Source organism: Trachypithecus francoisi, unplaced genomic scaffold, assembly GCF_009764315.1.
Source record: "Trachypithecus francoisi isolate TF-2019V2 unplaced genomic scaffold, Tfra_2.0 Lachesis_group20, whole genome shotgun sequence".
Lineage (NCBI taxonomy): Eukaryota > Metazoa > Chordata > Mammalia > Primates > Cercopithecidae > Trachypithecus > Trachypithecus francoisi.
Window position 1 is genome coordinate 37,783,060 of NW_022681466.1, and position 15,048 is coordinate 37,798,107.

The 15,048-nt window shown below is 47.7% G+C and overlaps 1 protein-coding gene across 5 annotated transcripts in view; it reads right to left on the minus strand.

Annotated features, from left to right (window-relative positions):
• Nucleotides 1-2,032: 2,032 nt before the first annotated feature.
• ACACA (acetyl-CoA carboxylase alpha) overlaps nucleotides 2,033-15,048 on the minus strand; it is a 338,866-nt gene continuing 325,850 nt past the window's right edge. For all 5 annotated transcript variants that reach the window (XM_033183814.1, XM_033183815.1, XM_033183813.1 and 2 more), the window contains 3 exons: nucleotides 14,307-14,477; nucleotides 5,880-6,016; nucleotides 2,033-4,468 (listed from right to left, as the gene is read on the minus strand). In XM_033183814.1, coding sequence (XP_033039705.1) covers nucleotides 4,345-4,468; nucleotides 5,880-6,016; nucleotides 14,307-14,477 — 432 coding nt within the window. In that variant the 3' untranslated portion in view covers nucleotides 2,033-4,344. The remainder of the gene's footprint in view (nucleotides 4,469-5,879; nucleotides 6,017-14,306; nucleotides 14,478-15,048) is intronic.

Here is a 15,048-nt window from a genome sequence, read left to right on the forward strand (position 1 = left end):
ACAGGGCAGGCCCAGGTGTGCCCAGGGCCTGAGGAGCCAGTGGTTTGAAGGAAGGTTTGCCTTTCAGTTCGTGCCTCTCTGCAGGCCTTTCCCTGCTGTCCAGCACCGAGAGCTGTGTACGAGGGGTGAACAGTCCTCCCCGTGGTCCTTAAGCATTTGCTTCATCACTGTGTTCTTACTGTTCAGCCAGGGAAAGAGAGGTGGGTCTAGGTCTGGATCCTAGAACCCTCGCTGTGCAGTCTTTTCCTTACTACCCCAAAGTAAGACCAGTGGGGATTTATTTCCTTTTGTTGAGAAGAGTGAAGGAAGTGCAGCGCCCCAGCGGAAGGAAACACTGTATCGGACAAGCTTCCACAGGCAGCAGCAGAATCCCTCCCCAGAACCACCAACAGGTGCTGGCTGAGTGCTTACACCTGCCGCCTGTCCTCGGCTGCCTGCTTAGGGAGGAGCGAAGAAGGAAGAGGCCCAGGCCGCCATGCAGCCCGGGCTTCCTTGCTCATGAAGAGCAGCAGTGGGAGGCAAACAGTAGCATCTTCCCCCGATCCTTTATCCTGTATCTCCCTTCTGACCCCCCTTTCTGGAACATCTGGCTTAGGGGGAATCAAATTGGTATTTTCTTAACATTCGATTTCATTTTAGAAAAAGCAACCTTAGGCTGGGCGCGGTGGCTCAAGCCTGTAATCCCAGCACTTTGGGAGGCCGAGACGGGCGGATCACGAGGTCAGGAGATCGAGACCATCCTGGCTGACATGGTGAAACCCCGTCTCTACTAAAAATACAAAAAACTAGCCGGGCGAGGTGGCGGGCGCCTGTAGTCCCAGCTACTAGGGAGGCTGAGGCAGGAGAATGGCGTAAACCCAGGAGGCAGAGCTTGCAGTGAGCTGAGATCCGGCCACTGCACTCCAGTCCGGGCGACAGAGTGAGACTCCACCTCAAAAAAAAAAAAGAAAAAGCAACCTTTTGCTTTGCAATATATCCCAAAGAGAGAGACAGATACAACATTGAGTTTAATAATCAGCAAAGGGCAGGGATTTGCCTCCTGTGACCTGTATCTTTCTTTGCAGACATTCAGGAATTGGTGCTCATTCCTGCCTTAATTACAGGGGTTTATAGAAAAAAAAAATTTTTTTTTTGAGACGGAGTCTCACTTTGTCACCAGGCTGGAGTGCAGTGGCACAATCTCAGCTCACTGCAACCCCACCTCCCAGGTTCAAGGGATTCTCCTGCCTCAGCTCCCGAGTAGCTGGGATTACAGGCGCATGCCACTGTGCCCACCTAATTTTTTATGTTTTTTAGTAGAGACGGGGTTTCACCGTGTTAGCCAGAATGGTCTCGATCTCCTGATCTCATGATACGCCTGCCTCGGCCTCCCAAAGTGCTAGGTTTATAGTCGTGAGCTACCGTGCCTGGCCCATAGAAAGCTTTTTTAGAGAGAGAAACTGAGGCAGAGGGTTGAAGTCACGCAATCATGAGCTCCCTGCCCAGAGTTAAAAATCCATGAATAGCTAAATGATTAAGAAAATCCAAAACCTCCCTCTCAATTCTCTAACAAGGGCCCTGCGGCCCCAGTGTTTACACTGAGTTGTCAGCACTCTCGACTTCTGTGCACTGAGAAGCTCCGGGCTTCGAAGGCTTGGAGCTGTTATCCCCACTAAACAGCTGCGGTCTTTCTTGTTCCTGCTCTAAAGACATTCTTTTTGGGAGGGGACATTCCTGCCAGGACTCCCATCCAGCTCTCAGTAGCAAGAAGTTTCCCATCCTGAAAAACTCAACAGAAACTAAAAACTGACTCTGTGCCATGGGGTTCCCAAGCATTTGTAGCCTTTCAGAATTTGACCTTGATTCAGCCAGTAAGACAGGGCTGGCCAAGGCCAGCTTTTTGCTGCCTAGCCATCATCTTTATGCACGTTCAGGAGACAAAGGGTGTTAGGTGTTACAGGGCCATGGCGGGGCTTGCCGCACACTGAGCCCCTGCTGAAAGCAGAACAAGAGATGAGGTGGCTGGGCCTGGATTGAAATGACAAACTGTAACTCTTCTACAAATGTAGAGGTTTATTTCAACAAAATGTGTAAAGAGTGCATCTGAAGCTCCTGCTCATCACGGTATGTGTCCATCAAATTCTGAGACAAATGACGGCTGTTTTGTGAACAAAGAGAACAGATAATATGGCAGTCCCCGTCCAAGCAGGTCTTGGTCAATATCCATCATTTATATTCCTCCTGCCTGAGTAGCCTTGCATGTGTGAGGGGCTGTAGGACTGTCAGATTGCTCATGTTCTGTGGCTCTGACTTAAAAATCCTTGTCCAGGGTAAGACCGACAGTGAGGAGCTCTGGGGATCGGGGAGGAGGCATTACAGGGTTCTAGAGAGGAAACATACTCATTTGTGTCATAATTTGGTGGGGAGAGGGGAGGTAAAGGAGTGTAACCCACCCTGCCTCTGAAGAGATGCCTGGACAGGCCTCCTGGGAGGTGCAGGACTTCATACCACTTGTAGATATGTGGGATTTGATTTATTGCAAAAAAGCGTAGAAGAAGAATCTGGTCAAAATGAATCCAATTCTTAGTAGGCAAGCAAATAGCCAGCAATGGTCAATGCATTTTCCTGGACTGAGAATCGTCCCCCACCACTTTATGCCCTTCTCTGAAGGTGTTGAACACCCACACCTTCCACCAGGGCAGCCAGGCTGAGGCTCTGACTCCTGGGGGCAGTCCGCTCCATACCCAGCCATATAGTACCCACCTGCAACCCAGAACCATTCAGTTCAGCCAATCCATCTGCACAGATTCCTCCCGAAGAAGGGGAGGTGGAGCTCCACTCTTGTGTGCGAACTACAGGGTTAAGGCTCAGAACCGTAGCTCGTCCAAGAGCGTTCATACCCTTAGTGCTTCTCAAACGCCTTAGTGATTTCCTCCTTGGCCGTCAGTGACAAATGCAATTAGCTGCTCTAAAGGAACCGGATGCTACACCAGCCCTGATCACCTGCCACTCTTACTTTAGGAACAGGGGAATCAGTAAGTTCTTTTCTTGAATAAACTAGTTGTTGAAAGTAAACGCTCTCCACCACCTGAGGAAGCCCCCAATGCTGGTCAGGAGGGGCCAGTAAGCCTGGAGGACAGCAGCACCATGACTGAGTTGTAAAGAATCTTAAGATCATGTGGATTCTGTGTTTCCTGGAAGCCTCCCTCATCGGGAAGGCCAGCTCCTGGTGCTGAGGGCGTAGCTGTCACCAGGGTCCTTTCAGAACTGTGGGGAGACCTGCTACATCTGCTGCCTGTCTACATTCTGGGGAAGAGAGTAGAAACGTTAGCTGCTAGGACGGTAATCCTGGAACTAGGGAAGAGTGACTGTGGAGGCACCATTAACCTCTCAAAACCATCCAAGCTCCAGGCTTCATAGCAACAACTTTCCAAGTCCTCAAAACAGACTATGTGGCTGGCCCTCCACATGACGTAAGTACCTAGTTTCCACCAGTGCAGAAAGAGTTCTCTCTGGCTCCTCCTCTGCCAACTCAGGCTTCACCGCCTGTGGAACTGCTGGGGCCCCTCACGCACTGGGGCCTTGCCGCTCCCAGCCACATGCAACAGCTAGCCCAGCAGTAACATGCAGGTGAGAGGCCAACTACCTTTCCCTCTGTCCTCAGAGACTGAACCCAAGGTTGGAGTCCCCTAAATCAAGAATAACTGAGTCTAGTTTCTTTCTCTGCTTCTTGGCTCACAGTTTTGCCCTCATCTTTGAGTTCCTATGGAGCTTGTGGTAGACTTCATGCTCTAATTTTTCGTCATAAAAGGTACCATGGTGTGGTTAAACTGGGAATCATTCCTCTCCAGTGCCTACTGTGTGCTGGGCTAAGAGTCAGGGTAATAAACAATGGACTTGAGGCTTCCCCCTCTCCTTAGCCCTCCTCTGCTGCCTGTGGCTGCGGCTCATGGGGCCAGGGGTGAGAGGTGCTGCTGCCTGGCAACTCCAGCTCCTCACGCTTCCCCATGCTGGGAGCCAAGGGGCTGTCAGGACAGGAGGGCAGCCCTGCTTGGGGTAGTAAGACCTCATGGCACATGTTTGTACCTTTCATTGCCTTCTAGTCCTGTGTAGGGAGTGGAGGACTAGGCTTGGCTGGGGTAATAAATACTGAATGGGGTAGGTATGACTGGTGGGCTGGAGGGGTTCTGTGATCTTACATCCCAGGATGTCATGCGTAACCTGAAACACTTGGGAGGAAGTCAAATGCCACTTTGACTCCAGTGCTGGGTCTCCTGTGCCTTCTCATTACAGTGGTTGCAGTTGTAAAAGGCAGCTCTAGCCCTTTTCTCCAGAGACAGGGCAGGGACAGGCAGGAAGCTCTTCCTACGTGGAAGGGGAGTCCATTGTGGAGAGGATCCGTACAACTTCTGCTCGCTGAGTAGGTGATATATGCTGGGTCATATGGATGATGGAATCCATGGCAACCTCTGGATTGGCCTGGACCAAGCTGGAGAGGAAGATTGGGAATGGTGAAGAAAAGAGAGGCAGAGGTGTCTAGATCAGGACAGCTAAAGAACTGCCCAGTAAACGTGTGCACCGTCCACTGCAGACATTTTAGGCACTGCCTCACCTTATTTGTTTCCCTACATTACAAATATCCAGCCAAGGTAGGCAAGACAAACCCAAAACGGTTTGTTATGTTGAAAAAGGAATTAAACCCAAAACAAAAACAATGGGGGCATGTCACAAAGACAGCAACTGGGGCATCAAAATAAGCCCAGTAATGAATTATAAATCAGTAAAAAACAACTTCATGAGTCCATACCAATAAGGAATATATAAATGAATCAGCAGGAGTGAGGACTGAGTGGTGACTGGTAATTGTGGAGGGTGTACTGGAGTTGGAAAGTTATCATTTTGCAAGCTCATTGTAAAGACCATACCAGGCGAGACTCTCCAGAGGGAAATTTTGATGAAAGCAAGATACTTGCATGGCCTTAAAATGTCTTCCCACAGACTACTTATTAGGTGCAAGGGGGGAAATCAGTAATTATACGGTAGAGAAATGGAGCAATGTCTCGACCAGGGGATGAAATTAACATGAGGAGCAGATGAACAGCACGTGCCCCCATATGTGGTGCCCTGTGAAGGTGCTGGCCAGAGCGCCTCACCTGCATCTCATCGTGGGGAGACAGCAGACAAACTCAAAATGAGCAGTGTTCTACAGATGGTAGATATAAGCTAAAAGTTTTTAATCAATGTTAAATTTACAAAAGTGGATCATTTTATGATGGTTATATAAAAGTATCCCTATTCTCAGCAAATGCACACTGAAATATTTGGGAGTAAAGGCCATGATATATGTAACACCCTTAAGTAGTTCAGAAAGAGGAAAAATGTATATGCATAGAGGAGAGAGGACAGGCACACTCACAAGTGATATAGCAAGGAGAAGAAAATGTTAACAGGTAAATCTGAGTGCAGATATTATACATAGGCGTGTAAGTGAAATGTTTCCAAATAAAGTTTTATAAAAATGCCCCTGCAGTCTCTACCACCCATCCTATGGAGCAGACGGAAGCCTCTAGAAGAATACAGCTGACTCTTGGCTAGAGGAGGCTTTCCTCCCAGAGTCATTCGTCCGGTTTGAGTATCAGCATTCAGAGCTAAGAGGTGAGCATAGTGAACTAAGCCTTCATCTAGCCCAGTTTATTAAGTGCCCCTGGGGAGCAGTAGCTGAAAAAGAATTGGGCTTTGGGGCCATATCTGTACCTGTGGGTCAACTACAGCTGTCTCAAACAGCAAGAGACTGCAGAGAGCGCAAGGTTTCTGCGATCATCTCATTATTTGTTCGGAAACTTTTTATTCCAAAGAAATTAGCCCTCCTTCTCTAGTGGAGTTCCCCACATTGGTCTCACCTGCGGATTTGCTTGAGGACGTAGTCTCTGCTGATGCATTTGATGTTTTCCTCTATTACCGAGTGAACGCCATCCTCCTCTGTCAGCTGTTTTTCTAGCCACTCCGCCAGATCCTTATTATTGTCCCAAACATAGGCCTGCAAACAGATGACTCTTGGTCAAACACCAGCGCTCAGGCCAGGCCTGGACATCCTGACTGTTCAGGATCTGGAGTTCTTACTCCAAAAGCGTGCTCCGTGTCCATGATTCTCCTTCACTGTTGGCACTGTGCAGGAGGAGGAAGTAGGCCTCAAGGCAGGAGCTGTGCCCCTTCTCCTTCTCTTCGTTTATGGACACACGTGTACACCTGAAGCTTCCACGGGGCTCTCCCGAGCACTCCGGTGCTCACACCCTGACTCTGTCCTGTCAGACTCTGGGGACCGACCTATTTGACAAAGGCTAAGCGAATTCAATAACCTGACAGATTTGAGAGAACCAGTTAAAAGCCCAAACTACTTAGTAAAGTGCGATTGAGAAGGTGAGGCTGTTTATTTAGTGTTTTGCTTTCAGAGGAGCTGAGACACAATGCCTAAAGTATAAGTCTTTAGCCCCAGTGAGGCCTGGCAGTCACTGGATGGATGAAGTCTCCTGAAATAGAGCCCACTGTCTTTCAACGAGGCACGGACGGAGGACTGATGGGAGGGGAAGTCTTGTTGCCAGGGTAGAGCGACCAGGTCAGAAACCTAAGCCCCATTTTATTACCTAAGAGAGTATTCAAAAGGATCAAGATGTCCATAACCCTGAAAATCTCAACAAACCACCTCTCACCTCCTTTTCAAGATCATTTAGCTGAGTATTTCCTAGGTGGTTGACTACATAATAATTCAGGAGTGTGTTAGAAGCCTAATAGCCTTCTCCTTGCTCTCTTCTCCTCTCATTTTCTTTACAAATCATTTAGGAATCGTTTTGTTAATGGTTTCCGGAAAACCAAGTACCACAATTAGGGCTCATTCATATTTATGTCATTTTGTTTGGGTAATTAAACACAAAGCTCGTCATTTAAAGGTGCGCTATCCTTCTCTGTTATCACTAACGAAGTCAAAGTCAGAATGACAATGAGTTTGGTGCTGTAATTTAATAGGTGGGTGCGCTAGGGACTCTGAGGCTTTGAGGCTTGAGACGTGGCTACAGGAAGCCTGTATACAGGCAAGGTCACCAAAGCCACAGCTGTGACTACTGGGCTGCAGAGGAAATGTTTTCATCACAACAGGCCTCAAGCAGTACAAAACTGAGCACTAGCCTATGTTCTAACTATCTCGTGCCTTCAAATATAATGGTTTCTTTTCAGACTCTCACTTCCTGTCTCTAACTTAGCTGCCGACTTAGTTGTGACTGGTTATTTGATGTATGTCATTTCATTGACTTCTCTGTTTCTAAAAATTAAGTTCTTTACATTGGAAGGATGAAGGCTTCCCGGAACTAAAGACCAGCAGTACGTCTCTTCTAGTTCTTTGTCCGTTTCTTTTTCTGACTCAAATGTGCCCAGTTCTGTTTGTAATCACTGATAAGCAGATCAGCAATTCTTCTGCTGGAGTGTGTGGCCCTGTCAGTGCAAACCGGAGCGAGCCTCTCCTCTCTGTGCCTGGGTTAGGACTCCCAGCGTGTCTCAAGGCCGCACTGCCTTGAGAAAGTGTTTTCTGCCTAAGGAAAGGAAGCGTCATGCCAGCCCCTACCCACGAGGGAGAAGGCGGCACTGCGTTTCCCATAACATGCTTTTAACCCACTCTTGCGACCCAGCTTGCTGCACGCCCCACATAGGGATGGGTCTCCCTGGACTCCTAAACGTCGCCACCTAAATTTCAACATTTCCATTTCCATCATTGGCAATCTACTCTTCTGCGCCATGGTTTCAGGACTTCTACACATTCCCCTACTTAGGAAGATTGCGGTGGCGGGGAGGAAGAGATAAAACAATAAATGCTTCTTGGATTTCAGAATGGAAAAAAAAAAAACGCCCAAGATTTTTAGATTTACCCAAGAATCCCAAAGCCTTTAGTTTAGGAGAATATTTAATACTCTTATTAATCATTTTTAATCCGTTTGCTTTTAATTAAGAAACAGCATGATGCTTTCCTATCAACATATGCCAGGGAGCAGATTAATTGTGGCTTAAGATAACTCTCCTTGATTGGTGTAATGTATTAGCTAACGAGATGCCTGCTTCCAACGATGCTCAGACACTACGCTGGAAAGCCAGCTACCCTCCAGAGAAAACTCTTCTGCCTTCTCCTCCTGCAGCCACAGAGTAGGCTAGGTGTTTAAGTTAAACATTTTGAAAAGTTCCCAGACAGGATTAGGGCAACGCATTCCAAGTTTTACAGTTGCTTGAAAATATGGGCCCTATATAAAACACCTGCTGTCTGAGCCAAGTACCACTGGGTGACAGTGACCAAGCCAAGCCCCAGCACGTGACAGCCTAGAGTACACGAAGCAAAGGGACCTTAAGTTCTAATCAACTGCATGTTTAGCAAAAATAAACTTCAGTACGCAGAGTGCCACTGGATTTTCTCAACAGACCTGGGAGGGTTACTATACTGTTGTCAGCTAATTTGCTATAACTGGGAAAAGCAAGCTCCCACTGGGTTATGGAGTTTACAGGTTTTTGCTTTTGTTTTTTTTCCAGACAGGGTCTCCCCTTCTGTTGCCAGGGCTGGAGTACAGTGGCATGATCACAGCTCATTGCAGCCCGAAACTCCTGGGCTCACGTGATTCTCCTGCATCAGCATCCTGAATAGCTAGGATTACAGGCATGCCCCACCATGCCCCGCAAAACTTTTTTTGGTAGAAACAGGGTCTCATCATGTTGCCCAGGCTGGTCTTGAACTCCTGGGCTCAAGCAGTTCCCCTGCCTTGGCCTCCCAAAGTGCTAGGATTACAGGCATGTGCCACTGTGCCCAGCCAGAGCCTACAGTTTCTTGTTTGCTCTTTTAGAACAGTTGTAAGACTCATTAATTCCAGTCATCCAGAAGGATAAGCCACCCTTATTCCCAGGAAGAAGCCATTATTATTTCCCTCCTTAAAATTATGAAAATGGGCCCGGCACAGTGGCTTACACCTGTTATCCCAGCAATTTGGGATGCTGAGGTAGGGAATTGCTTGAGTCCAGGAGATTCAGACTAGCCTGGGCAACATGACAAAACCCCATCTCTACAAAAAATCAGCCAGGTGGGGTGGTGTGTGCCTATAGTCCCAGCTACTTGGGAGGCTGAGGTGGGAAGGGAGGATCACCTGAGCCCAGGAGATTGAGGCTGAAAGTGAGTCATCATATACCAGTACACTCCAGCAGCCTGGGCAACAAAGTGAGACCAAAAAAAAAAAAAAAAGGAAAGAAGGTGTGGCCAGTCATTCCTAGTGTTCCAGCATGGACTTTAAACAAGTGTGATATGTGGCCGGGCGCGGTGGCTCAAGCCTGTAATCCCAGCACTTTGGGAGGCCGAGACGGGCGGATCACGAGGTCAGGAGATCGAGACCCTCCTGGCTAACACGGTGAAACCTCGTCTCTACTAAAAAATACAAAAAACTAGCCAGGCGAGGTGGCGGGCGCCTGTAGCCCCAGCTACTCGGGAGGCTGAGGCAGGAGAATGGCTTAAACCCGGGAGGTGGAGCTTGCAGTGAGCTGAGATCCGGCCACTGCACTCCAGCCTGGGCGACAGAGCGAGACTCTGTCTCAAAAAAAAAAAAAAAAAAAAGTGTGATATGCTAGGCTGCTAACATTATGACAGGCCTGGGCCCATTTGCCACCTGTCTGCATATCCATCTGTATCAGAACATTTTACCAACAAAATATCAATAATTCTGTATCACAACAGTGGCCTGTCCTCCAATGAATGTTCAACAGACACTTTCTCTCTGCATCAGCGGATAAGTATCTCAGGCACTAGTCAGCCTCACTAATGTTATGTAGTAATTAGTCTATCTCACAACATCTAAATGATCTGTTTGGAAAGTTTCATTTCTAACATATCGGATAGCTGTTAAGTCCTCCTTAGACAATGGTTCAGCAGGGCCAGGGAGTGACCAGGGTACAACCTGATGGATGTGAGCCCTGATAACTATGCCCTACTAATAACTCACCTTGGGAGCTGCTTGGAGACACCTCCAGCTAGGGAGGCTCCTCCCACTTCTGGGAAACATGCAGCCTGATGGGAGTAGGGATGGCATACACATCCCAAGGAATATGCCTATTTTGGAAAGACATTTTTCAATACACCTATACTTACAAGGCTAAGCCCTATCCAACAGAAGCCCAAGAAAGGATGTGATTTTTTTTCCAGAGGCTTTAGAGTACAATAGCCAAAGGACATGTGGGCTAGGGTGGCCACCAGACCCCTGTGAACCAAGTTCCTGTGAGCCAATCCCATCTCAGCTCCAGGCCCATAGCAGGGCCAAGCAATGCTTTCCAGGTTCTACCTTACCTCCTCCCTGCCTGGCCCTGTGTGAGAAGTTTGGTGTATGAGACTTATTCATCAGTAGCCTGAGGCCAGGTTTTGAGGGCAGTGGAAATAAGCGACCCTATCAATAGTGCTTTTTCCTCTATGATCCTCGCAGGGGCCTCCGTTGAGCATTCGTTTCACTTGGAAATCCAGAATAGGAGCGATGGGTAGCTGTGTGAACAGTAAGAATGCACCATGGCATCAGGCTGTGGGAACATGAGAGCATGCCAAACCAAAGAGCGTCTGAGCACCCACTGTGCTCCGGAGTCAGCACCCTTTCCACTGAGGTCAATCAGCTGTACATCTTTGACTTGGTCTGTGTTGCTATTATTATTTTTTTACCTTCTAACATGGAGGAGGGGAAACTAGCATATTTTGAATGTCTACTGAGCCAGACATTGTGTTCCATACTTTCTCTTTTTGGAGACAGGGTCTCACTCTCTTGCCCAGGCTGGGGTGCAGTGGCGCCATCAAAACTCACTATAACCTCAAACTCCTTTGCCCAAGCGATGCTCCTGCCTCAGCCACCTGAGGAGCTAGGACTACAGGTGTGTGCCAGGACACCGAGCAAATTTTAAAATTTTTTGTGAAGACAGGGTCTTGCTTTGTTATCCAGGCTGGTCTCAAACTCCTGGCCTCAAGTGATCCTCCCTCCCACTTCAGCTTCCCAAAGCACTGGGATTACAGACGTGAGTCACCACATCTGACTTAATGCTCCATACTTTACTCATCATGTTATTTAAAATCACTGAACCCCATGACATAAACATTACCCCCATTTTACAGATGAGGAAATGGAGACATATAATATGCACATGTCAGTAAATGACAAAGCTGGGATCCCAAAGTTTATGAGATTTCAAAACCCACATTCTCATTGTTCCATGCAGAGTCCTAATTTCAATTTCTACTGTTGGGGTTTGGGAAAAAATAAATCAATCAGCCTGTTTGAAAAACCACATACTTCAAATTTTGGATCTAAGAATCAAGTGAGAAATCATGCCCAGGATATAAATGTGTGCCATGTTCTTATGACCCAATTTAAACTACTATTCTTGTTATTTTCATCAAGGAGCTGTAGTGATGCTTTGCTTCTGCCTGCAGTGAAACTATGAACCATAAATCCTACTATTTCCTAGAGTAGGATCGTCCCAGTGGATTCAAACAGACTCCCATAACTCATGGTAACAGGTATCTCGAAGGGAAACAAAAGAATTATAGTGCTCAGTTATATAACATCACCGTGTCTTCAATGTTCTGTCCCAGAATCTCTGTTTTCAGGATTAAGATTAAGAAAACAAACTCTCCGGGAACAAAAAGAACACACGGCATGGCTAATAGATGCTTATCATGAAATGTCTTTTCTTACCAGTAACCAACCACAACAAGGATTAGAGGGTCACTTCCTGGTGCAAAGCCAGGGTCTAGAGTCAGCCAGTCTTTGCGCTTGAGAAACACAACACACAGTATCTATCATTGTTTGAAGAACCAAAAACAACAACAACAACAACAACAACAAAAACCATTTCCAAACAGCAAGCAGATTCTATATCACTCCTTCAGAGGCACACAGATGGCTTTTGAACACTGCAACCCTTTCTTCTCTCAAGGGCGCTGCAGATTTTATCACCCACCCCACACTAAACTAGGTTCTGCTGAGCCTGCAGAATATAGAAGGAGGTTTCAAAGCCACATGCCCTGACATCCTAGGATCACCCGTCCTCATGTTCAGTCCTCAGCTTTCCTCTCAGAGCGCTCAGGAGAATGCTGCCTTTTGTACACGGGCACAAGGGAAATGGCCTCAATGCTCGGCATAGTTGGCTCCCAGTGCCTAGGCAGCCTCTTCCTGAGCTATGGGGCTGGAGTTCTCTTCTATACTTCAGTTCCAGCCAGGAGCTTGTACACACGTGGTCAACTGTTCTCTCCACTGAGATGGCAATGACCTATTTCTTCAGACGCTCTGTACCCTTGGGAGCAGGATGCTAGGGAAAAGCTGAAGGGCCTATCTACTTGCTTCATGCTTGGAGGGAAACTATTCCTTCTCCTCATCCTTGTGCCTACTGAGGCTGGACACGTCCATTAGTGACTAATGTGGTAGGGAGGCAGTGCAGACCTCTCCTGGCCACACACACACACACTCCATTTACCTAGCCGGCCACTCTTAACTGGAGAACAACCTCTTATTTTACACTTGCCTGACTTTCAATGCCAACTTCCACTAGAAGCTGCCAGTAGTCACTGACAAAATTGTCTCACTCAATTATGATGCCACAGCCTGACCTTAACCTGAACCAAATGTCAGAGAAGGCTGTGCTCCCCCACTGCACATATGAAATATTTATCCAAAGAAGGTTTTCGGTCGTAAAAAAATGGGCAGACTTCATACAAAGGTGAATCCTAGAAGCACCCCAATTCACTGCCTTTAAAACTGACAGCAAATCTTGGAGTTCCTCCTTGAGAACGATGAGTAGAGGCTTCAAACAACACTTTCTAGGCGGAGGCCAGAGGGCCCCTCTTTGTGGGCCAGGACCCTTCAAGCCACCACCAGCCACCCGGCCCTCCATCAGTGCTCTAACCTGGTAGTCACTGAGCGTTTGTGATCACATATAGCGACGAGGCAGACAGATATATTTTGAGCACATACTACCAATTTTCTGATAAAAATGCATATATGATGTAAATGACTAATCCATATATTAATTACTAATAAATGTTAATTTCTTTTTGTTAGCAAAAATAAACAGAAATAAAAGTTCCAACTTTTTCTTCCCATCCTCTCCCATGGACTGTCTTATGCAGCCCACTATTCCCGGGGCAAACGCTGGTGCTCTTGCTAGGTCATCCTGGCCTGAGACCCACCCCATCCCCAACACGGAGGCTAGAGCACCAGGGACACCACCTCAGTGGGGTTACTGCTCTAGGTCACGAGCCCTCTCTGTGAGATCACCCCAAGAAAATGCCAGCTTCATAGATCCCTTTCCCTGCATAAGGGTGGACACTTCCTTCCACCTCTGATTGGAAATAGGCAGCTCTTCAGTTCCAGTCATTGCATCTCCTGCCGATCACATCCTGTTGGGCTTCTGCTCTTGGCCCCTCCAGTTCCCTCCTCCACACAGCCCCCTGAGTGGTCTTTCTAAAACAGAATTCAGAGCATGTCACTCCACTGCTTAAAATACCTGAGTGGTTTCCCACAGGCCTCAGGACAAAGTCCAAACTCCCTGACAGCTTACATGGCCCTGTGTGATCATGCCCCTGCCCCTTCTTCCTACCAAGCACCCAGTCTCTGAGCTGCCCTGAAACAGCTGCAGGATGTTCCTTCGATGCATGTTACTCTTACTCTCGTGGCTTAGATGACCAGGTCCTCCAGCAGGAGATGCTATTCCTTCTGCAGGAATATTCCTCCTAAGCCCTGACAGCCCCCAAATCCAGCCTTTTCCTCTGGTTCATTTCTGCTTTGTTTTCCAGCCTCTGCTGAGATATCACTTACTCCACAAGGCTTCTTAGACCTCCCCCATCCTTCCCAGAGAGGGTCAAGTGTCCTCTCGTTGTGCCCTGACTGTGCCCTTTGCTGTGTTTAGCATGGGCCTCACTGCTGTGCATGACCTCTTATCTGTCTCCCCCTCTAGATGGTGAGTTCTATGTGGATAGGAACAACATCTGCCTCTTTCACTGCCATGCCCCCAGAACCAAATACAGTGTCTAGTACACGGCAAGTGTTCAAAAAGGTCTGCTGAGTGATTGCATAAGCTGCAACATATGCCCTACCACCTCTTCTAACAAGATGTCATGACATGACATGTTACGGGGAGTAGCTAGGGGAGGAAACAGCTTGGATCTCTATGCTTCCCTTCCACTCCTGCCCTTAGAGGACTGTGGACTCTTTGGTGGCCAGCCTTGCAGCCCTCAGGTGGTGCGAGGAACTCAGCAAAGAGGCTTCTCTGAGTATCCCACCTACCTTCACTGTTCCTTCCACTTCCACAAACCAGCGCCTTAACATGGCTTGAATCTGCCCGTCAGTCAGCTCAGGGTTGGCATTGTGGATTTTCTTCTTGACCAGGTCCTCCAGCAGGAGACGCCTCAGCCGCCAGTAGAAGAAGGTACGGGATGTTTTCCAATCCAGGATATCCTACATGCAGAGAAGAATAAGCTTAGTCAGCCCGGTCCTAATTCCTGCTTAATGCTCAGTCTGGAGGGAAACCCACAGGCATAAAAACTGATTCTCCAGGCAAGCCCTTCACAGACCCAAGAGCTGGCTGTAAACTCCTAGCACTCCCAGATGTTCCCCAGGGCAGAACTGCAGCCCACATGCCCTGCTCTCTGTAGCACTGTGCACAGCCATGGGCCCGGCTAATGCTGATCCCACACATGGCTGAGATATTCTGGGGAAGAGGCTGTGAGTTCCCAGATAACCAGACAAGGAGAAATTGGTTTTGAGAAGATGGATCAAACAACTTGCAGATCAATTATGAATTAGCTGCTGCAGGAACCTTAACCCTATAGTAACCCACATCCTGAGGACCCATCACAAATGAAGGCACATGTGACTCAGTTTTCCACCAGTAAAATGCAGCTTGCCTCCTGAGGAATTAATGGAAACCTAAATTATACATTGTTTTAGGATGATAACAGTTACAGAAAAAGCGAAAATCTAAAAAATATTGAAAATGTTTTGATCTGCAGGAGTTGTTTTAATTTGG